The sequence below is a fragment of the Natrix helvetica genome (assembly GCF_964273705.1).
Source record: "Natrix helvetica genome assembly, chromosome: W".
NCBI lineage: Eukaryota > Metazoa > Chordata > Lepidosauria > Squamata > Natricidae > Natrix > Natrix helvetica.
The window spans coordinates 302,561-326,081 of NC_138555.1; the positions used below are offsets into that span (position 1 = coordinate 302,561).

At 49.2% G+C, this 23,521-nt stretch overlaps 1 protein-coding gene across 3 annotated transcripts in view; it reads left to right on the forward strand.

The window, feature by feature from the left end:
• Positions 1–16,514, forward strand: part of LOC309400384 (GTPase IMAP family member 9-like) — a 33,281-nt gene extending 16,767 nt beyond the window's left edge. For all 3 annotated transcript variants that reach the window (XM_081968832.1, XM_081968834.1, XM_081968833.1), the window contains exon 3: positions 14,600–16,514. In XM_081968832.1, the coding sequence (XP_081824958.1) occupies positions 14,600–15,258 (659 nt within the window). In that variant the 3' untranslated portion in view covers positions 15,259–16,514. The remainder of the gene's footprint in view (positions 1–14,599) is intronic.
• Positions 16,515–23,521: the final 7,007 nt, after the last annotated feature.

Consider the following 23,521-nt stretch of genomic DNA (forward strand, 5'->3'; position numbering starts at 1 on the left):
ATCGCATCACCGGTTGGGACACCGCGGTCATTGGGTATGGCCGGTCATATGTCCCAACCCCCGCAATCTAGGTGGTCAGGACCTACAGAGCCAGGGCCTGAGGCTGATGCTATGCAATGCCAGTGTTAGCGTTCTAAATACCATGTATGAAATAAATCATTGTCCAAGGCAGAATCTTCCTTAAAGTTCCCATTTATTCATAACAGGCATGTTAGCACGGCTATGGAATTCCAACTCTGATCTGCATCCTGGAATTCCACCCAGTTGAAAGTTCATGATTTATCCCCACACCCACAAATCCATCACATGTTCCAATCATCATTTTCCACGCTGGCATCTACACCCCTCTGGTTCCGGTCAGGTGTCGAGCTGCGGAGACAAAAGATTACCTTGGCTTCTATAAAAGAATGTCAACAATCCATTCTACAATCCTACTCCTTTCTATTCCCCCCTCCCAACTACTACACTACTAAAACACATAGGAAATTATAAGAAAGTGTGGCAGGCCAAAGATCCTAAAAAGAATATAACTACAGGCCTGACAGGCGGCCTCTCCTCAAAAGAAAAACGTTTCCTGCAAAGAGAATAACATAAAAGTTAACATAACAAAATTAACCACCTCTTCTCCACCCAGGGGAACCATTTGACTTCTCGGGAAACTTCCCATTGAATTGCTTTCCTAACTTCTCCACTTTTAGGTTCCCACTGTTCACCCAATTATCTTCAGACCAAGGGTAACCCTTCCAATGCACTAAGTATTGTAAGCGACCCCTATTCAGCCTGAAATCTACAATTTTTTCCACCTCAGTTTGTGTTTCCCCTTCTATCACCACAGGAGGAGATTGAGCTTGGGTGGATGCTCTTCTGTTAGACCCAATTACTGGTTTCAACAAGCTACAATGAAATTCTGGGTCAATTTTCCCTAGACTTCTGGGTAGACTGAGTTGAACTGTAACTGGGTTAACTATCTTCACTATTGGGAATGGACCTAGAAATTTTGGACCCAATTCCTTGCTAAGCATTTCTAATCTTATGTATTTGGTAGATACAAAAACATTGTCCCCCACACGGTAGGGGTTTTGGTGCGAGCGATGTTGATCATCTTGCTTCTGGTAGGCTTCTGCCGCAACTGCTAGAGCCTTCTTCGTATTCTCCCATCCTTTCTTTAGCATGTCCATCCATTCACTCAAAGACATGAAGGAAGGAGGTTCTCTAGGCAACTCAGGCATGGCAACAACTTCTATGCCACTGGTAATCTGGAAACCCGCTAATCCTGTGCTGCTGTGGACCGCATCGTTGTACGCCACTTCGGCAAAGGGTAGCAAGTCCGACCAGTTGTCTCGCTGATAGTCCACAAAACACCGGATGTATTGTTCCACCACCGCATTGACTCCCTCTGCTGCGCCGTTCATGCTGGGATGAACCTCTGAGCTCAGTTCTTGTGTGGACCCAATGGATCTCAGGACCTCTCTCCAGAACATGGCTGTGAACTGGACTCCCCGGTCTGAAATGATCCTCTTGGGTACTCCGTGCAGGCGATAAATGTGTTTCACAAACATTTTCGCTAATTCGTTTGCGGATGGCAATCCTGAGCAAGCAATGAAGTGTGCCTGCTTATAAACCAAATCAATAGCAGTCCAAATTACTTTATGCCCACTGCTGTCTGGGAGTTCCATGATGAAGTCCATTGCGACCTCTTCCCATGGCCGTTTAGGGCTCTCTGCTGCAGGTGCTGTAGGTTCTGGGCTCTTGGATTCAATCATCCACAGCTGGCCTTTTTCCTCCTCCGAGTCCTCCCCCTTGGTAGGACTCTTCGTCACCTGAAGTTGGGGATCCTCTTCCAGAGGTCGGTTGGGCATTTCCCCCTCCGAGGCCTCCCCCTTAGTTGGACTCTTTGTCACCTTCAGTTGGGGATCCTCCTCCGGAGATTGTTTGCCCTTTTCCTCTTCTGAGGCCTCCCCCTTGGTAGGACACTTCGTCACCTTAAGTTGGGGATCCTCTTCCAGAGGCTGTTGGCCCAGATGACTTTTCTGTGGTGGCATCTGGGGCCCTCTCTCTACCACCGTGGCAATTGGAACACATTTGTTCTTCGGCAATTCCCTCCTCCGAGGCCTCCCCCTTGGTAGGACTCTTTGTCACCTTAAGTTGGGGGTCCTCTTCCAGAGGTCGTTTAGGCTTTTCCACCTCCGAGGCCTCCCCCTTAGTTGGACTCTTTGTCACTTTAAGTTGGGGATCCTCCTCCGGAGATTGTCTGCCCTTTTCCTCTTCTGAGGCCTCCCCCTTGGTAGGACACTTCCTCACCTTAAGTTGGGGATCCTCTTCCAGTGGTTGTTGGCCCAGATGACTCTTCTGTGGTGGCATCTGGGACCCTCTCTTTACCGCCGTGGTGGTTGGTGCGCACGTTTGTGGCATTGGGGCTGGAGCCAAGCACTCTGACGCTCTGTGGCCAAGTTGACAACAATGGTGGCATTTAATTGGCCCCCATGAGGAATGGAACCTAGTTACATCTCTAAACTTAGGAACCGTTTCATCACACTGCCTTGCTCTCCAACTTGCAGCTGCCCCCTTGGTAAACCCTTCTTCCATGGTGGAGATTGCTTCTCTGTAGGAAGGTGGAGTAAGAACCTTTTGGGGCATTGCAGATGCACCTTGTCCCGCTTCCCATCCTGCAGGCCTCTCTTTGGTAATCCCTTCTTCCATGTTGGTGATTGCTACTCTGTAGGAAGGTGGGGTAAGAACCACTTGGGGCCTTGCAGGCGCACATTTTCCCGCCATCCACACTGCAGGCCTCTGTGTTAGGGTTCTAAATACCATGCAGAAATAAATCATTGTCCAAGGCAAAACGTCCTTTAAGGTGCAATTTATTCCGCAGGCATGTTAGTACGGCTATGGAAAATTCCAACTCTAAATTACATCCTCTAAGTTCAACCAGTTGAAAGTTCATGATCTCTCCCCACACCCACAAATCCATCACATGTTCCAATCATCATCTTCCACGCTGGCATGTACACCCATCTTCTTCCGGCCAGGTGTCGAGATGCGAAGACAAAAGATGACCTTGGCTTCTACAAAAGAATGTCAACAATCCATTCTACAATCCTACTCCTTTCTATTCCCCCCTCCCAACTACTACACTAATGAAACAGCATAGAGAATTATTAAAAAGTGTGGCAGGCCAAAGATCCTAAAAAGAATATAATTACAGGCCTGACAGGCGGCCTCTCCTCAAAAGAAAAACGTTTCCTGCAAAGAGAATAACATAAAAGTTAACATAACAAAATTAACCACCTCTTCTCCACCCAGGGGAACCCCTTGACTTCTCGGGAAACTTCCCATTGAATTGCTTTACTAACTTCTCCACTTTTAGGTTCCCACTGTTTACCCAATTAACTTCAGACCAAGGGTAACCCTTCCAATGCACTAAGTACTGTAAGCGACCCCTATTCAGCCTGAAATCTACAATTTTTTCCACCTCAGATTGTGTTTCCCCTTCTATCACCACAGGAGGAGATTGAGCTTGGGTGGATGCTCTTCTGTTAGACCCAATTACTGGTTTCAACAAGCTACAATGAAATTCTGGGTCAATTTCCCCTAGACTTCTGGGTAGACTGAGTTGAACTGTAACTGAGTTAACTATCTTCACTATTGGGAATGGACCTAGAAATTTTGGACCCAATTCCTTGCTAAGCATTTCTAATCTTATGTATTTGGTAGATAAAAAAACATTGTCCCCCACACGGTAGGGGTTTTGGAGCGAGCGATGTTGATCATCTTGCTTCTGGTAGGCTTCTGCCGCAACTGCTAGAGCCTTCTTCGTATTCTCCCATCCTTTCTTTAGCATGTCCATCCATTCACTCAAAGACATGAAAGAAGGAGGTTCTCTAGGCAACTCAGGCATGGCAACAACTTCCATGCCACTGGTAATCTGGAAACCCGCTAATCCTCTGCTGCTGTGGACCGCATCGTTGTACGCCACTTCGGCAAAGGGTAGCAAGTCCGACCAGTTGTCTCGCTGATAGTCCACAAAACACCGGATGTATTGTTCCACCACCGCATTGGCTCCCTCTGCTGCGCCGTTCATGCTGGGATGAACCTCTGAGCTCAATTCTTGTGTGGACCCAATGGATCTCAGGACCTCTCTCCAGAACATGGCTGTGAACTGGACTCCGCGGTCTGAAATGATCCTCTTGGGTACTCCATGCAGGCGATAAATGTGTTTCACAAACATTTTCGCTAATTCGTTTGCGGATGGCAATCCTGAGCAAGCAATGAAGTGTGCCTGCTTAGAAAACAAATCAATAACAGTCCAAATTACTTTATGCCCACTGCTGTCTGGGAGTTCCATGATGAAGTCCATTGCGATCTCTTCCCATGGCCGTTTAGGGCTCTCTGCTGCAGGTGCTGTAGGTTCTGGGCTCTTGGATCCAATCATCCACGGCTGGCCTTGTTCCTCCTCCGAGGCCTCCCCCTTGGTAGGACTCTTCGTCACCTGAAGTTGAGGGTCCTCTTCCAGAGGTTGGTTGGGCATTTCCCCCTCTGAGGCCTCCCCCTTAGTTGGACTCTTTGTCACCTTAAGTTGGGGATCCTCCTCCGGAGATTGTTTGCCCTTTTCCTCTTCCGAGGCCTCCCCCTTGGTAGGACACTTCGTCACTTTACGTTGGGGATCCTCTTCCAGAGGCTGTTGGCCCAGATGACTTTTCTGTGCGGGCATCTGGGGCCCTCTCTTTACCACCGTGGCAATTGGTACACATGTTTGTTCTTCGGCAATTCCCTCCTCCGAGGCCTCCCCCTTGGTAGGACTCTTTGTCACCTTAAGTTGGGGATCCTCTTCCAGAGGTCGTTTGCCCAGATGACTTTTCGGTTCTGGCATCTGGAGCCCTCTCTTTACCACCATGGCGACTGGTACACACATTTGTTCTTCGGCAATTCCCTCCTCCGAGGCCTCCCCCTTGGTAGGACTCTTAGCCACATGAAGTTGGGGATCCTCTTCCAGAGGTCGTTTAGGCTTTCCCCCCTCCGAGGCCTCCCCCTTAGTTGGACTCTTTGTCACCTTAAGTTGGGGATCCTCCTCCGGAGATTGTCTGCCCTTTTCCTCTTCCGAGGCCTCCCCCTTGGTAGGACACTTCCTCACCTTAAGTTGGGGATCCTCTTCCGGAGGTTGTTGGCCCAGATGACTCTTCTGTGGTGGCATCTGGGACCCTCTCTTTACCGCCGTGGTGGTTGGTGCGCACGTTTGTGGTATTGGGGCTGGAGCCAAGCACTCTGACGCTCTGTGGCCAAGTTGACAACAATGGTGGCATTTAATTGGCCCCCACGAGGAATGGAACCTAGTTACATCTCTAAACTCAGGAACCGTTTCATCGCACTGCCTTGCTCTCCAACTTGCAGCTGCCCCCTTGGTAAACCCTTCTTCCATGGTGGAGATTGCTTCTCTGTAGGAAGGTGGAGTAAGAACCTTTTGGGGCATTGCAGATGCACCTTGTCCCGCTTCCCATCTTGCAGGCCTGGCTTTGGTAAACCCTTCTTCCATGGTGGAGATTGATACTCTGTAGGAAGGTGGGGTAAGAACCACTTGGGGCCTTGCAGGCACACATTTTCCCGCCATCCACAATGCAGGCCTCTGGTAATCCCTTCTTCCATGGAGATTTCTTCTCTGTAGGAAGGTCTGGTAAGAACCTTTTTGGGCCTTGCAGGGGAGACTGGAACCGGTGGGGAGGTCAATCCCTCGGTTGGCCACTGCCCAGCTTTCTGCCATGGTGCCATCTGCTGAGGGAGGGCAGGTGCCCACTGGCATCCCTCCCATCCATGACCTGGGGTTAAGACCCATCCTGGGGTTGCCTGCTTCACAGGTTGCAGCTCAACCAATGATGGCTGGCTAAGGGGTTTTACGTGCCAAGGACCCTCCTGCTGGCTTGGAGGAGTTATGGGCCAAGTAGGTGCCCTTTGCTGGCTTGGATGAGTTATGGGCCAAGTAGGTGCCCTCTGCTGGCTTGGAGCATTTCCCCATGCTGATGGCAAAGGAGTTTGTAAGTAGCATCTCTTCCATCCAAGCCCTGGGAGGAAAGCCCAATTTACTGCCCAATTTGCTTCATTTACTGGTTGCAGCCCCATTTGTGGTGGCTTGCAAGTGACAGATGCTGGAAAAATTCCTTCTTCCTGCCTCCTTTGAAATTCCCATTTTGAAAGGGAATCTTTCTCCCAACTAGTTGCAGGGTGACAAGCCATTTCATTTATTGCTGTCTGGAAGGAGCCCAAACCTCTGTTCTAGGTTTTTTTTTTCCTCCAAGCCTTGCTTCCAAGCTGGGGGGAAAGAGGGGGAGCATGCACTCACGTTTTGTTGAAGAAGTATTGGTCTGAGACTTTCCTTCGTCTTGTCGTGTCTCCTCCTGCATTCCTCCAGATGCAATTAAACTGGAAGCAGCATTCCATTGCCTTTGAAGTTCCGCACTCAGCTTCTTATCACCAAAAGCTTCTCATTATTTCTTCGCTGATATTTACGCTGTCCCGGTCAGCGTTGGGAATGCAGCGACCCCCATCACCAGCTCTTTCATCACCAGCCCCTCCGCCCTTGAAAGGGGGAGGGTGCTAGTGAATTATTTTAAAGGGGAGAGTTGGAATAATGTTAGCGTTCTAAATACCATGTATGAAATAAATCATTGTCCAAGGCAGAATCTTCCTTAAAGTTCCCATTTATTCATAACAGGCATGTTAGCACGGCTATGGAATTCCAACTCTGATCTGCATCCTGGAATTCCACCCAGTTGAAAGTTCATGATCTATCCCCACACCCACAAATCCATCACATGTTCCAATCATCATTTTCCACGCTGGCATCTACACCCCTCTGGTTCCGGTCAGGTGTCGAGGTGCGGAGACAAAAGATGACCTTGGCTTTTATAGCATAATGCCAACATGTCTGTCTTATTAAATTGGAGCTTTAAGGATAACTTTGCCTTGGAAAATGATTTAATTCTGCATGATATTTGGAACGCTGACAGCCAAGTCCGTTGTCAACAAAGCCCTCCTCATTAACGACATGGTGTTGGAGGGGGAGCCGGACCTGGCAGGAATTACGGAGATTCCTGCCCCATAATCCCTTTTGGGCTGGGCCACAAGGGAGGTCTCCCTCTCGTGGAAATGTGCCCGCCAGGGATGCTGCCGGCCCTCTTTTCCATCTTGAGGGCCGGGAATCCAGTTAATGACCACCCTGGCTTTCTCTAGGACCCAAGTTGGTCCTCCAGGGTGGTCGGACAGCCAGGGGGAAGGAGGAGAACGTGCCGGCTGGAGATGGAGACTGGTGATTTGGGTCGGGAGCCGGAAGCGGCAAAGGCCCGAGTGGCGGAGGGACGGCGATGGCCTGAGCGGCGGAGGAATGGCGAAGGGAGCGGCGGCGGCGACCCAAGCGACCCGAGCGACCCGAGCGGTGACGGCACTCGACCCGGCGACCTGAGCGGTGACAGCGACGGCGATGGTGACTGGAGACGCCGAACGCCAAATTTTCGGCCGCTGTGAGTTTCAAACCAGTGGGAAGCCTGGCGATGGCCGTATGAGGGCTGTGGGAGGGCGGAGCGAGGCCCGAGGCGCCGGAGGCCGATGGAAGGCCGGCGGGAGGATCGTAGGCTGGCCGGAGTGGCGCTCGGGCCTGGAGCAACGGCTGTGGGTCGCCGAGCTGGCGGAGGGCCACTCGTGGCTGAGGTAGGCCATGGGGACGAGACGCTGGAGGTCTGCACCGGAGGTTTTGGCAACTTTACCCCTGCCATTTTACTGTCCATCTGCCTCCTCCGCTCACTCACCAATTACCAACTATGGGCTATCTGCCCCTTACCGCCCACTACTAGCTGCCTCCCAGCCCCCATCTATAGACCAGCTGACTGGCTTACCATCCCTTCCATCTAGGATGTGGACTATTGGCAACTGTTATCCTCTTTTGCATGGAACCCTGGCTTGCTAACTTATACTAACATCGACAGCACCCAGTAACAAGCTTTGGCCCTGTTGCAGTTATAAGATCATTACATATCTGAGGTCAGACCTGCTCCTGCTGCGAGAGTCCCCCCTCTCGCAGGTATGGCCCTCCGCCCTTCCAAGGGCCCACCTTGATGACGGATTTATTAATCCAGAGAGGTGGAGGAAGCGGAGACTTAGGGGTTTTTTAATTAGATGTTTTTTACCTGTTTTAGGGGGTTCCAGGGTGGGGGGGAGGGTTAACCAGGCCAGGAGTGTGATTAGTGCCAGGCGAACAGGTGTGGTCGGGAGGGGAGTGAGCGGAGTGGGGGAGGGGAGGGAGAATGATATTCCAGAAGAGGGCCTTTCTATTCCAACGGTTGTAGGGAGGGGTGGGTGCGAGGATAGACGAAAATCTTGTAGTCGGTTGGGAGACCGTGGCCGTTAGGACCTGAGACTGATGTTATGCAACGCGAGGTCCGTTGTCAATAAGGCCCCCCACATTAATGATCTGATTTCGGAGGGGGAGCCGGACCTCGCAGGGATAACGGAGACCTGGTTGGGCCACGAGGGGGGCTTACCCCTCGTGGAAATGTGCCCACCGGGCTACCGAGCATTCCATCAGGCGCGGGCCCTGGGCAGGGGTGGTAGGGTAGCGGTGATTATACGGGAGGGTCTGGAACCGAGAGAGTTCACTGTGCCACAGATATCCGGGTGTGAGTCTCTTGGCGTGAGGTGGGGCTCAGGGAGACAGTTGGGCTTGCTGATTGTATACTTGGCTCCTCCCTATGCATCAGTGGCCCTGCCTGAGCTCCTCGAGCTGATCGCAGAGATAGCGGTTGAGACCCCCAAACTTTTGGTTATGGGGGATTTCAACCTGCTGTCGATGGGTGAAGCATCCGAGGTGGCTCGGGAGTTCATGGCTTCCATGACAGCCATGGACCTGACTCAAATAATTCAGGGCCCCACACACGAGGGAGGCCGCACGCTGGACCTTATTTTTGTCTCTGGCCAGTGGACGAGTGATCTGGGAATAGGGGACTTAGTTATTACGCCCCTGTCATGGTCAGATCACTCATCTCTCCGGCTTGACTTCCCTGGCGCTACCCCCCACTGCGGGGAGGCGGAACCAGAATGTCCTAGATGGTTCCGCCCCAGGCGCCTGATGGAACCGGATAGGTTCCAGACGGAGCTTGGGCCACTTCCTGTAGCCCTGACCCGCTCCCGGATGGAGGACCTGGTGGCCGCATGGAATAGTGCGGCTGCCGGGGCCTTAGACCGGGTTGCGCCTTTGCGGCCTCTCCTGTGGCAACGAACCACCCTGGCCCCTTGGTTTACCGAAGAGCTAAGGGTGATGAAACGCCACAAGAGACGCCTAGAGAGCAGATGGAGATCTTCACGCTCTGAATCTGACCGAACACAGGTAAGAGCCTATTTACGGACCTACCTTGTGGCATTAAGAGTGGCCAAGCGTCGACACTGTGCCGCTCTTATTGCGTCCGCAGACAACCGCCCTGCCGCCCTGTTTCCGGTGACCCGCTCCCTCCTGTCACAGAGGCCGCGGGAAGGCCCCTTGCAGGGCAGGGCAGAGGAATTTGGGGAATATCTGCAGGACAAAATCGCTCAAATCCGGAGTGAATGGGTCCCCTTCAGTGGGCTAGGGGGGACGTCGGAGGCGAGTCTTGAGGGACCACTCTGGGAGGAGTTTGACTCTGTTGCCACCGATGATATGGACAGGTTGCGTGGGCGACTGCGAGCCACTACATGTTTATTGGACCCGTGTCCCTCCTGGCTTGTACTGGCATCCTGGGAGGTCACACGAGGCTGGCTCCTGGGGCTAGTGAACGCTTCGTTGAGTGAGGGGTCCTTACCGGCCACCTTGAAAGAGGCGGTGGTGAGGCCCTTACTCAAGAAGCCTTCTCTGGACCCAGCTGAGCTAGCTAATTACCGTCCCGTGTCCAACCTTCCCTTTTTAGCGAAGGTTGTAGAGAATGTGGTGGCACAACAGTTCCCACGTCACCTGGAGGAAATCGATTATCTAGACCCGCGGCAGTCCGGTTTCTGGCCCGGTCACAGCACGGAGACGGCCTTGGTCGCATTGGTGGATGATCTCTGGAGGGCCAGGGATAGTGGGAAGCCGCTGGGTGAGATCATTCGTGGTTTTGGGGTCGGTTACCATCTGTACGCTGATGATACGCAGCTGTACATCTCCAGCCCGAACCACCCCAACGAGGCCGTCGAAATGATGTCCCGGTGCTTGGAAGCCGTACGGGTCTGGATGGGAGGCAACAGACTCAAGCTCAACCCCTCCAAGACAGAGTGGCTGTGGCTACCGGCGCCCCGGTTCAACCAGCGGACTCCATCACTGGCCATTGGGGGCGAGCAACTGGCCCCCGTGGAGCGTGCGCGCAATTTGGGCGTCCTCCTAGATGCCCGGCTGTCGATGGATGACCATGTGGCAGCCGTGGCGAGGGGGGCGTTCCACCAGGTTCGCCTGGTGCGCCAATTGCGTCCCCTATTGGACCGGGACGCCCTTCGCACAGTCACTCATGCGCTGGTGATGTCGCGTCTGGACTACTGCAACGCTGTCTACATGGGACTCCCCTTGAGATGCACCCGAAGACTACAGCTGGTCCAGAATGCGGCCACGCGGGCAATCATGGGGAGTACTAGGTACTCCCATATAACACCTCTCCTGCGCGAGCTGCACTGGCTACCTGTGGTTTACCGGGTGCGTTTCAAGGTGTTGATTACCATCTTCAAAGCGCTCCATGGCACAGGACCTAGTTACCTGCGGGATCGCATCCTACCTCATACATCCCTGCGACCAATTCGCTCTCACAGAGAGGGACTCCGCCGGGTGCCGTCCACTAAGCAATGCCAGCGGGCAGCGCCCAGGAGTAGGGCCTTCTCTGTGATGGGCACAGCCCTCTGGAATGACCTCTCCGCCGATATTAGAACCACCACTGATCTCCGCTCCTTCCACAAGAAACTCAAGACCCACCTGTTCCAATTAGCCGGCCTGGCCCAATTATAGTTTTATCCTTTAATCCTCCTGGAAGTTATTTTAAATCCTAGGGTAGTTTTTAATGTTTTTAATTTCATCATTATTGTATAGATTTTATGTAATTGGTTTTATAGGTTTTGATGCCTCCTCTATGTAAATGTCTATGTATATGTTTATGTCTATGGTGTTTTAACTTTTGATTGTACACCGCCACGAGTCCCTTCGGGGAGAGGGAGCGGTTTATAAATTTAATGAAATCAAAATCAAAATCAAATCACCGCGCATTTCATCAGTCACGGGCACTAGGCAGGGGTGGTGGGGTAGCGGTCATTGTGAGGGAAGGTCTTGAGCCGAGACAGACCATTGTGCCACAGATAGCCGGTTGTGAGTCCCTGTGCGTGAAGTGGGGCCCAGGGAAGCAGTTGGGCTTGCTGATTGTTAACCTGGCTCCTCGCTATGCATCAGCAGCCCTGCCCGAGCTCCTTGGGGTGATCGCCGAGATGGCAGTTGAAACCCCCAGACTGTTGGTCATGGGGGACTTTAACTTGCCGTCGGTAGGGGAGACATCCGAAGTAGCTCGGGAGTTCATGGCTTCCATGACAGCCATGGACCTGACCCAAATAATTCAGGGTCCCACACATGAGGGTGGACACACACTGGATCTTATTTTTGTCTCTGGCCAATGGAGGAGTGATCTGGGAGTAGGGGATTTAGCTATCACCCTCCTGTCATGGTCTGATCACTCACTGCTCCGGCTTGACTTTCCAGCCACTACTCCCCACTGCGGGGAGGCAGAACCGGATTGCCCAAGATGGTTCCGCCCCAGGCGCCTGATGGAAGCTGACAGGTTCCAGATGGAGCTCGGGCCATTTCCTGTAGCCCTGACCCACACCCGGTTGGAGGACCTAGTGGCTGCATGGAATAGTGCGGCCACTGGGGCCTTGGACCGGATGTTGCCTTTGCGGCCTCTCTTGCGGCAGTGAACCACCCAGGCCCCTTGGTTTACCGAGGGGCTGAGGGTGATGAAGCACCACAAGAGACGCCTAGAGAGCAGATGGAGATCGTCACGCTCTGAATCTGACCGAACTCAGGTGAGAGCCCATTTACGGACTTACCTTGTGGCATTAAGAGTGGCCAAGCGTCAGTATTGTGCCACTCTTATTGCGTCCGCAGACAACCGCCTTGCCGCCCTGTTTAGGGTGACCCGCTCCCTCCTCCAACAGAGGTCGCGGGAAGCCCCTTTGCAGGGCACAGCAGAGGAATTTGGGGAGTATCTGCAGGAGAAAATTGCTCAGATTCGAAGCGAGCTGGTCCTTGCTAGTGGTCTGGAGGAGACGTCGGAGGCGGGTCATGAGGTACCATTCTGGGAGGAGTTTGACTCCGTTACTTCCGATGATATGGACAGGCTGCGTAGGCGACTGCGAGCCAACACATGTTTATTGGACCTGTGTCCCTCCTGGCTTGTACTGGCATCCTGGGAGGTCACACGAGGCTGGCTCCAGGAGTTAGTCAATGCTTCTTTGAGTGAAGGGTTCTTGCTGGCCGCCCTGAAAGAGGCGGTGGTGAGGCCCCTCCTCAAGAAGCCTTCCCTGGACCCAGCTTTATTAGCCAACTACCGTCCCGTCTCCAACCTTTGCTTTCTGGTGAAGGTTGTAGAGAGTGTGGTGGCACAACAGTTTCCACGCCACCTGGAGGAAACTGATTATCTGGACCCGCGCCAGTCCGGTTTCCGGCCCGGCCACAGCACGGAGACGGCATTGGTCGCGTTGGTGGATGATCTCTGGAGGGCCAGAGATGGGGGCTGCTCCTCCATCCTGGTCCTATTAGATCTCTCGGCGGCTTTCGATACCATCGACCATGGTATCTTATTGCATCAATTGGAGGGGTTGGGGGTCGATGGGCACCGTTTTGTGGTGGTTCTCCTCCTACCTCTCCGGCCGAGTGCAATTTGTATTGGCAGGGGAGCAGAGGTCGACCTCGAGGCCACTCACTTGTGGGGTGCCACAAGGGTCAGTCCTCTTGCCTCTCCTGTTCAATGCATACATGAAGCCGCTGGGCGAGATCATTCGTAGGTTTGGGGTAGATTACCATCTGTACGCGGATGACACCCAGCTGTACATCTCTACCCCAAACCACCCCAACGATGCTATCGAAGTGATGTCCCGGTGTCTGGAAGCCGTACGGATCTGGATGGGAAGTAACGGACTCAAGCTCAACCCGTCCAAGACTGAGTGGCTGTGGCTACCGGCGCCCCGGTTCAACCAGCTTATTTCATCACTGGCCATTGGGGGCGAACATCTGGCCCCCATGGATCGGGTGCACAATTTGGGCGTCCTTCTGGATGCCCGGCTGTCCATGGACGACCATGTGACAGCCTTGGCCAGGGGGGCGTTCCACCAGGTTCGCCTGGTGCGCCAATTGCATCCCCTATTAGACCGGGGCGCCCTTCGCACAGTCACTCATGCGCTTGTGACGTCCCAGCTAGACTACTGCAACGCTCTCTACATGGGGCTCCCCTTGAGATGCACCCGAAGGCTACAGCTGGTTCAGAATGCGGCCGCGCGGGCAATTTCGGGAGTTTTTAGCTACTCCCACGTAACACCTCTCCTGCGCGGGCTACACTGGCTGCCTATGGCTTTTCGGGTGCGTTTCAAGGTGTTGACCATCATTTTCAAGGCGCTTCATGGCACAGGACCTAGTTATTTGTGGGATCGTATCCTGCCCCATACATCCCTTCGGCCTATCCGCTCACACAGAGGGGGACTCCTCCGGGTGCCATCCACTAGGCTGTGCCAGCGGGCGACGCCTAGGGGAAGAGCCTTCTCTGTGATGGGCCCGACCCTCTGGAATGACCTTCCCCCTGACATTAGATTGACTACGGATCTCTGCTCCTTCTGTCAGAAACTTAAAACCCACCTGTTCCAGCTAGCCGACCTGGCCTAATTCCAGCCTTCCCACCTCAGCTTTGGTTTTTAAATTTTATGATTGGTTTTATGGGTTAGTTTTAATTTTTATCAATTGTACAGGGGTTATTTAATCTATTTTTAACGATGTATATTATTGTTTGGATGGGTTTTTTAAAATTTATACCTGTACACCGCCCCGAGTCCCTCCGGGGAGAAGGGGCGGTCTAGAAATTAATTAAATTAAATTAAATTAAATTAATTTCCTGGATCTACTTTTTCCTCCCTTTTTTGGAGATGGGGACCACACCAGCTCAGTTCCAACCTCCAGTTCCAACCTGGAGTTCCCTGGTGCCCCAGGATCTTTGAAAAATATGGTTCAATGGTTCTGAGATCACATCAGCCAATTCCTTCAGAATTCTGGGGTGTAATCCATCAGATCCCGGTGATTTCTGTTGATTAAGATCCTTTTGATAACTATTTGTTAAGATCCTGGTGATTTCTATTCGTGCAGATTTATATTAGTTAAGGTGTTCTCTTACCATTTTCTCACTTATTTTAATTTTTATTTCTACTCTGTTTTTTACAGTCCCGTTTTTGACCGGTGGGGCTGTTTTTTTCCTTTGTGGAGAGACGGGTGGAAAGAACGGGTTAAGGCCTTCTGCTTTCCCACTGCTGCTTGCCACCTTCTTGTCGTTCTCTCCCCTTCAGCCTCTGACCCCTTTGTCCCTTCTCTTTCTTTCAGTTCAAGACGTGAGGATCGTCATGGTTGGCAAAACCGGCAACGGGAAAAGTGCAACCGGGAATCTCATTTTAGGGAGGGAAGCGTTTATATCCAAGATGCAGCCCACATCCGTCACCGCCAGATGTCAAAAGGAAATAGGCATCCTACCGGATGGGAGGACACTGGCTGTGATCGACACACCGGGCTTTTTTGATACAAAATACACGCAGACAAAGACTGTTCAGGAAGTAAAGAAATGTGTCAGCTTCTGCGCCCCGGGTCCCCACGTCATTATACAGGTGCTCCGTATGGGCCATTTCAGTGAGGAGGAGATTAAGGTCGCCAAGCTGATCAAAGACATCTTCAGCCTGAAGGCCAAGGCGTACTTGGTCATCCTGTTCACCCGCAAAGAAGACCTGGAGGGGCGCCCTCTTCAGGAGCTGCTGTCTGAGGCAGACAGCTTGGAGCCTCTGAGGAAGCAAATCAAGAGTTGTGGGAATCGGTGCCTGGCTTTCAACAACAAGGCCAAAGGGAAGGAACGGAAGGACCAGGTGGATGAGCTGATTCGGATGGTGGACGACCTTATACAAAAGAACAAAAACAGCAGCACCTACTACACTGAAGACATGCTCGAGGAGGACAAGAAGAACGCTCCTGGATGGCTATGTACCCTCCTGTGATCCAGGAGCTCCTTCAGGACCGATGGGGACCCCTGGGAGATGCCGTTCAAACACACCTGGGTTCTTTGATGTTTCTTGATGCACAGAAGGCTTTTGATAACGTGATTTGGCAATTTATGTTTTTACAATTAGAACAGATGAATTTTGGCAAGAAATTTATTCAAACTATACAAATGGTATATCATTAAAAAACAGCAAAGATAATGGTAAATGGAGAATTGACAGATTCCATTGGAATAAAGAGAGGTACGAGACAAGGTTGCCTACTATCACCGTTACAATTTGTCTTAGCATTAGAAGTCTTAAACAGAAAAATCAGAAAAGAAGAAGAAATAAAAGGAATGAAAATTAAAAAAGAAGAATATAAGCTACAAACGTTTGCAGATGACTTGGTTTTTATTCTTGAAGACCCACTAGAGACAGCACCCAAATTGTTAGAAAGAATAGAGGAGCATGGAAAAGTAGCAGGTATGAAAATAAACAAAGACAAAACAAAGATTTTGACAAAGAACATATCATCAAGACAAAAGGAAGAATTGGCGGAAGTTCTGCAGATCCAAGTCACAAACAAGGTCAAATACTTGGGGATATATTTTTCAGCTAGATGTAGTGCTCTTAAGGAGGACAATTATATTAGATTAAAGCAACAAATTGCGACTGATTTGATGAAATGGCAAAATTTACAACTATCAATGATAGGAAGAATTTCTACAATTAAAATGAACATTCTACCCAGAATCCTATATCTGTTCCAGACAATTGCAATCAGATTGGGCAAAGACTTTTTTGAAGATTTAAATAAAATAGTTTTGAAGTTTATTTGGCAAGGGAAAAAAAGCAAGAATAAAACTTAAGTTGCTACAAGATGCTAGAACAAGAGGATTGGGCTTACCTGACTGGGAGTTATATTATCAAGCAACAAACCTGATGTGGATTAAAGAATGGATAACACTAAAAAACTCTAGATTATTAAATGTAGAGGGTCATGATTTACTGTTGGGATGGCATGCTTCTTTTCTTTTTTTGAAAAAAGTTTTTTATTGGTTTTACAGGATTTTAGGGGTTAGGGTTAGGTATGGATAAAAATTTTGACAGCTACATCGTGCAGAAAATGGTATTCCCCCCAAGTCTCGTAACCTTTACAAAATAGTAAACAAGATATTATTGCTTGACTAACTCTTGACAGCTTATTTTTACATTGTATCTTTCAATAGTTTCAATCATTTACTTTGTGTCTAATAAACAGTTCATTGTATCAACAATTGCAATATTTTTCCAACTTACTTTTGTGATCTGAGTTTTCTCATTGTTGCCTCCCCCCCCGCCTGCCAGCAAAGCCTCGGCCCCTCCCTCCTTCATATCTTGTGTACTATCCTCCGCTTTGTCTAGGAGTGCTTTGTTTTTTTCCATGAAGGCCTCCGCCTCCATAACTGTATTAATTCTAACTCTACTGCCCTCCCAAAAAACCAACATACCTTCTGGCAATAGCCACCTAAACCAGAAACCCTTATCAAATATTTTTTTTTGCTAAAGAAGAATATTTTTTCCTCTTATCTCTTACTTTCTTTGGGATCTGTTTCAGGATGGCTATCTCTTTGTCCTTATATTTTAATGTTTGCCCCCTTTGTGTCCCCAGAATCTCATCTCTTGTAGCCTTTCTAAGAAATTTAATATGAACCTCTCTTGGAACATTGTGTGTTCTAGCATGAGCTGAATTAACTCTATAAACCAAATCAATATCCCATTCTAACTGCTGTTTGTCTTTTTTAATATATTCAGCTAACATTGTTGTCATAATCTCCTTCAAATCTTCATTATCAGTCTCAATTACATTTTGAAATCTAAGGAAAAAAGACATCCTTTCGAATTCCATTTTTATCATGTGGTTCTCAAGTTCTAGATTCCCTCTCTGAACTACCTTCACCTCCCCCCTCATCTCAGTTGCCCCCTCCTCCAGAACGTCTATTCTTTGTTTGTTTTGTGCAGTTTGATTTTGATTTTCTCTGAGTTGTTCATTCATTTCTATCAATTGTTTTTTCCATTCATCCTGCCCTTTTAAAATCTTTTGAAGCAGCTGGTAAGTTACTGAGTCCTCTTCAGGGGCTTTTGGTTGTAGAAACGTTGTTAGTGACTGTTGTCCAATTGGGCTGGATGTTGAAGATGCTGGAGCAGATCCTGGCTTCCCAGGTGGTGGTTTCTTCGGAGCCATCATTTAAAAAAAAGCTCAGAGACATCTATGTCCATACAAAGAAATGGCGACTGTGGAAAAGCACAACCAAGAGAGACCACGAGGCAGACAGTCCAGACAGGAATAGAAGCCTTTTATATGGTTCAAATCCAATCAATTAAATCAGTTAGTCCAAGTCCAAGATACTGTGTGGCAAGAGATGCTTCTGGGAGTCACGGAGGCATAAGTACAAAGCCAGCAAGATTTTTCAAAGGAGGGGTCTGATTTCAAAGCGCATGAAGAAGGAGGAAGTATGCCGGGATGGCATGCTTTTTTATGGTATAAGGGAACTAAAGCACAGGGTTATTTTAGAAGACATTATATAAGGGAGGCTTTGTTATTAAATTGGGAAAAAGTTAAAAGATTACATTACTTAAAAACGCAAGTCTGGATATCAACTATTGAAGCTTTTTCATATCCAATAATATATAAAAAGGAACAAACAGATATTTCAACAGATATGTTGAAATATTTAATGCAGAGGGTGAACTCAAATCTATCCAAGAGTTGAAACAAGAAGGAATAGAAATGAATTGGTATTCATATGTGCAGATACATTCTAGATATAATGAAGATAGAAAATCAAAAGGTCTTTATAACAAAATGACTGAACTAGACAAAATCCTAACAGGTACTGATGAAAATGTAATTAAAAATTATATGGATATTTATTAGAGGTTAAACTACAAGAGGAACAAGTTAAAGAAACTATGATAGCGTGGGGGGGAAATTTTGGACATGGGATTGATTTAGAGAAATGGCAGAAATTGTGGTCACAAAATTATAAAATGACGATGTCAACTGCATACAGAGAAAATTTGTATAAGATGTTTTACAGGTGGCATCTATCCCCAATTGCGGTTTTACCGGGTCTTCTACCGGGGTTGACCGCATCAAGGCGGGCCACTCAGGGGGAAATGAAGACAAACACACGGTTTTCCTCGAGGCGAATGAGCCCAGAGCGTGTTCTGAACTCCTCTTTTATTAACAGCGTATACGGAAACAAAAGCATTCTAATTTATCATTGGTTACATACAGCATATTGCCTAATATGGTTATCTTAGCTTCTACTTGCTTAATCGGTGCTTTCGGTATGAGTATCTTAACAGCTTGAACCATGTGTTCTCTAGGCTGCTGATAACTGCCTCAGCCTGGAAAGTCCCTGTTATTAAGATGGTTTCAATATCTATGCATTGCTTTGCAAGCTGTTACTTTGCAGACACAGCTTTCTAAATGGGGCCCTCCCAGTGGGCATCCAGCTCAACCCGTGTTCCCTACTCAATCTATTCCAGTCCCAAATTCCGTATATGTGTTCCAATCAGGAAAACTGATCTGCACATATACCATGGCGACCTCATTCCCACATCTCCTCTGTTTTTGTTTTTTAAGGATTATTCTTCCCAGTCTGGCTCAGTGTCATTGCCTATCCTGTAAGGGCACTTGATACCCTCGTGCAGTGGTATATTTTCTGCTTCAGTCTCCCGGGGATCCGCCATTTTCTGGCTATCCCAGCTTACATACAGAGGTTGCTCTTCATCAGAGTCACTTTCTTGGTGGTTAGCCAGTAGGGGTTCCTTTTCAGTAGATTGAGTAAGGATCATTGTTTCGATGGTAGATAAACGGGTTTTCAAAAATGTCAACAAGCGAGTAAATACACATGGACCAATAATACATATAAGCAGCAAAATAACTACAGGCCCAGCAAGGGCACTAATGAGGGTTGTGAGCCATGGGGAGAACTTAAACATGTTTTGGTACCATGATTGTCTTTCTTCTCGTTCCCTACGACGTTTTTCTAAACCTTCCCTCAATTTAGTCATGGAATCTGCCACTACACCCGAATGGTCGGCATAGAAACAGCATTCCTCCTTTAATGCTACACATAATCCCCCTTCCTTTAAAAACAGAAGGTCAAGGGCTCTGCGATTCTGAAGTGCAACTTCAGAAAGAGATGTTAGTGACTTCTGTAAGTGAGAGATGGAATTCTCTAGCAGCTCAAGGTCTCTATCTATGTCAGCCCGTATGGAATGGTATTGTTTATGGCCTACTGCCAAAGCGGCGACCCCAGTGGCAGCTCCTGTAGCCCCTAACCCTAGCAACACTGATAGGGTCAGTGTTGTGACCAATTCCCTTTTTCTTTGCGGCGACCAGGAGTCCAGAGAGTTGACAAACTGGGTGGATGGGTGGTAGGTAATTTTCGGGAATATTCTGACCTGAACACAAAACCCTCTTGTAGCTGCCAAAGTGGGACCGTGAACGCAGGCCGTGAGGCCAGTGGAGCATGCCCACCAAGAGTAGTTACCTGGGACGAAATAATATCCCTTGAATTGGGTGGAAAAATTGCCCCCTACATTCCACATGGTGTGATATGCATTATTCAGCCACATAGAGGTATAATTACAATACAAAGAAGAATAATTTGTGGGAACATTCCCTATGCAATATCTGATACCAACGATGGAGCCGATGGTCTGTGTACCATCCCTCCATTGGCATTGAGAGTCATTGTGGTGAGCAGTAAAGTTCTGAAGGCTGCCAACAGCATCATAATAGGGGGGAGAGGCCCACAAACAAAGCCAACAATCTGCTGTGTAATTTGGGCGGGAGAGATTAAGTAAGGCAAAGCTAGAGTTAATAAGTTGCAAAATGGGGTTTGGCCCTGTTGTTGTAGGCCGAAAGTAGTCTGTTTGGGAAATGTTCTGGTTGGGTCCCACCACCAGAGCTCGTCGCTCCACAAGGAGAGTGATGGTGAAAATATTTCCATAATCAAAACCATCAGCATAGGTTCAGACACCCCATGTCAAGCCGGACTCCCATTCTGTCAAAGTTTTTCCTTTTGTTGTAAATTTTAACCCAACCGGGTTGCAGGGATTCCACTGGGAGGCGCCTGATGGGCAAGATGCACGACACCAAGAGGAACCCTGGAAGGCTGAAATATAATCATCAGAAATAGGGGGTGTCCATGAAATGGAACCTGTGGACACACAGTCCCATGAGGCGCAGAAGTAGTCGGCCCTACTGCCACATTTACGAATATGATCGGGTTCTTTTTTATGTCCTGGGCATATATAAAAACTGTAGCGATGTAAAAATCCTGGACTCGGTGTTGCTGTGGTAGGCAGAACGTCCTACCATCATTTCCCCAAGGTTGAAGTAAAGGGTGGGAAACCATGTGTACAGCTGTGTCCAGTTAGATGTCGAATTAAGTACTGACCCATAGGCATCTTTGATCTGCCAAGTTTGCAGGAATGGCTGGTGGGTCCATAGGGCGCTTTGAGAGTTCTGGGGATGCATGACTGATGAACGGCGGACCCGTGGTGGGTGATGGCGCCAAAGGGCTACAAAGTGATCAGAGATGGGGGGTTTGGTGATGGAGGCAATACTAGCTACCTCAAAGTTATTTGAGTAATGTCCATTGGAAGAAAAACCGGTGCAAGAGTAATGCCCAGTGGTAAGGTTGGTCACGGTAACAGTTAATGACATCCGACATGGGTGGTGCTGATAGTCAATGATGTAATGTTCATAGTGTCGTACGGGCTTCCCTTTGTGTGTGAAATAAAATGGGCAAAAGGTTTTACCTTTGTCATAACAAGTGATAGTAACTTGTTGTCCAAGCTTTGCGAAGGAGAAGGGAGGTGCACAATAAAGGCCTGGTCCCGTAAGCTGAGTCCGTTGCAAAATGGACGAACAGTTAAGAAGTGTCGGGAAGAGGAGAAGTAGGAGCAGGCTTTTCATGGTCCTTACAGGAGGGTTGCTTTGCCAGGTAAGGACGAACGTGTCGACCAGGAACCCACAGGGTGGAATCGGGGAGTGCTAGAGCAGCGTAGCCACGCCCCCAGGTGATGAGATGAGCGGGTCCTCTCCAGGTGGGATCTGGCAGACAGTGATAGTAGACAAGAGGGCGTTGGTCCACAGGAACAGGTGAGGTGGCAAAATGGCGAGCAGCAGCACAGCTGGGTGGTTGACCTGTCAGGTTCAAGAAGTTAAGAGTATAGAGACAAAGATTGAGAGTGTCTTGCACAGCTGGGAGGCTAGGGGGTCCTTTCCCCTTTTGTTCAATGTGTCTGTCGAGAGCATTTTTCAGGGTCTGATTTGCTCTTTCCACTACTGCTTGGCCTTGACTGTTGTACAGAATGCCAAACTTATGTTCAATTCCCCATTTTACACAAAAATCGGCAAAGGCGCTGCTAGTGTAAGCAGGCCCATTGTCAGTTTTTAACTGTTTTGGGTGTCCCAGCGATGCAAAGGTGCGAATACAATGATTGATAACGTGTTTAGTGGCTTCTCCCCTTTGAGGGGTAGCCATGATGAACCCAGAATAAGTATCAATGGATACGTGAATGAACTTCTATGGGGAAAAGGAAGCATATTGGGTAACATCCATTTGCCAGATTTGGTTGCACTCTGTCCCTCTGGGGTTGACTCCCATAGGCACAGAGTGCGCTTGTTTGCTACAGGTGGGGCATTGCTGCAAAATTGCGGCGGCCTCTGTAGCAGAAATTTTGAACTGCTTGATGAGCGCCTTTTTATTCTGATGAAAATATGAATGACTTTCCCATGGGGTGGGAGAGGAAAGGGCAAGAGACAGTAGGGAGGAGGATGCAGCCGCAGCCGCAGCATCGGCCACATCATTCACTTCTTGGAGGAAGCCAGTGAATGGCTGATGACTACGAATGTGTGCAACATGGAAAGGATGAATCCTTTGAGAAATGAGGTGTTGTAAGGACAGAAACAAAGATAAAAGGGTTGGTTCAATGGAGGGAGATAGATATGCCTGATAAATGGAAGAAATGATTTGAGAAACATAAAGGCTGTCAAGAATGAGATTGAGAGGTTGATGAGGGAAAGCCTCGAAAGCAAGAATAGAAGTATAAAGTTCTGCCCGCTGGGCAGAGGATCGCGGAGGAGTAATTTTGGTGTGCCATTGGCCATTGATTTGCCAGGCACAAGCGCCAAATTTTTTGCTTCCGTCAGCAAAGACAATGACTGCATTGTGAATGGGGAAAGGGGACATAGGAGTTTGCCAAGTGAAAGGAGTGGTTTTGAGAAGTTGTATTCGAGGGTCTGGTGGTGGATGACAGGAGACAGTGCCAGGCCAGTCAGCGAGGGCAAACTGAAGGTGGTCGCTGACAGCCAGCAATGTTTCCCACATGGAAAGAGAACAAGGAAGGTAAATAACAGAAGGTTCAATACCAGCAAGGGCTTTGGACCGCAGCCTACCTTTGGTGATGAGAGAAGCAAATAAGGCAGGTTTGGTAGTGAGTGTCGTACGAGGCATGTGGGATAGGTGGATCCATTCAAGAATTAATAAAGAAGGGGTGACTTGAGCTACTGCTGCAGTGGGCAGCGTGGTGGTGTTAAAGATTAGCAATACAAAAGGTATATTGTCTACCATTCGGTAATTAAAGCAATCGGTCCTAACCATGTTTTGTCTGGTAATGCTGTAAATATACCAGAGGAAGAGGCAAACTTGTTTTTTGTTGAAAATGCCTCTGATAAGCGGTCGAATTAGAAATTGAAAAATTCCATTGATTCAAAGTAAATAAACAAGAATTGAGTTTGTTTTGCATGGCTGGGAGGCCGAGGCATTTTTCCTCTTTTGATTTATTCAGGGCATGTTTGTGAGTCTAATTAGCTCGCTCCACAATTCCCTGGCCATGAGGAGCCTCCTGGAGGAATGGCGGTCGGCCTCTGAGCTCCGTATTTTTACGGGGCTCCTTTTGACGGGGCTGGGATGCTGCCGGTCCTCTTCTCGATCTTGAGGACCAGGAACCTACCGGACGACCACCCTAGCACATTCTAGGACCCAAGAGGTCCCCCAGGGTGGTCGGACAGCCAGGGAAAGCGAGCAGAAGGTGCCGGTCGCTCAGCCGATGGAGGAGGCCTCCATACGAAAATCTTCGGAGAGCCGGGAAGTGGCCGGGAAATGGCGGCGGGCGCGCTGGCGCATTGGCGTGTTCCGGGAAATCGCAGGCGTCAGCGGAGCTGGAGTTGATGATCTCTGAGCAGCGACGACCCGAGGTTTGTGGGTAGCGA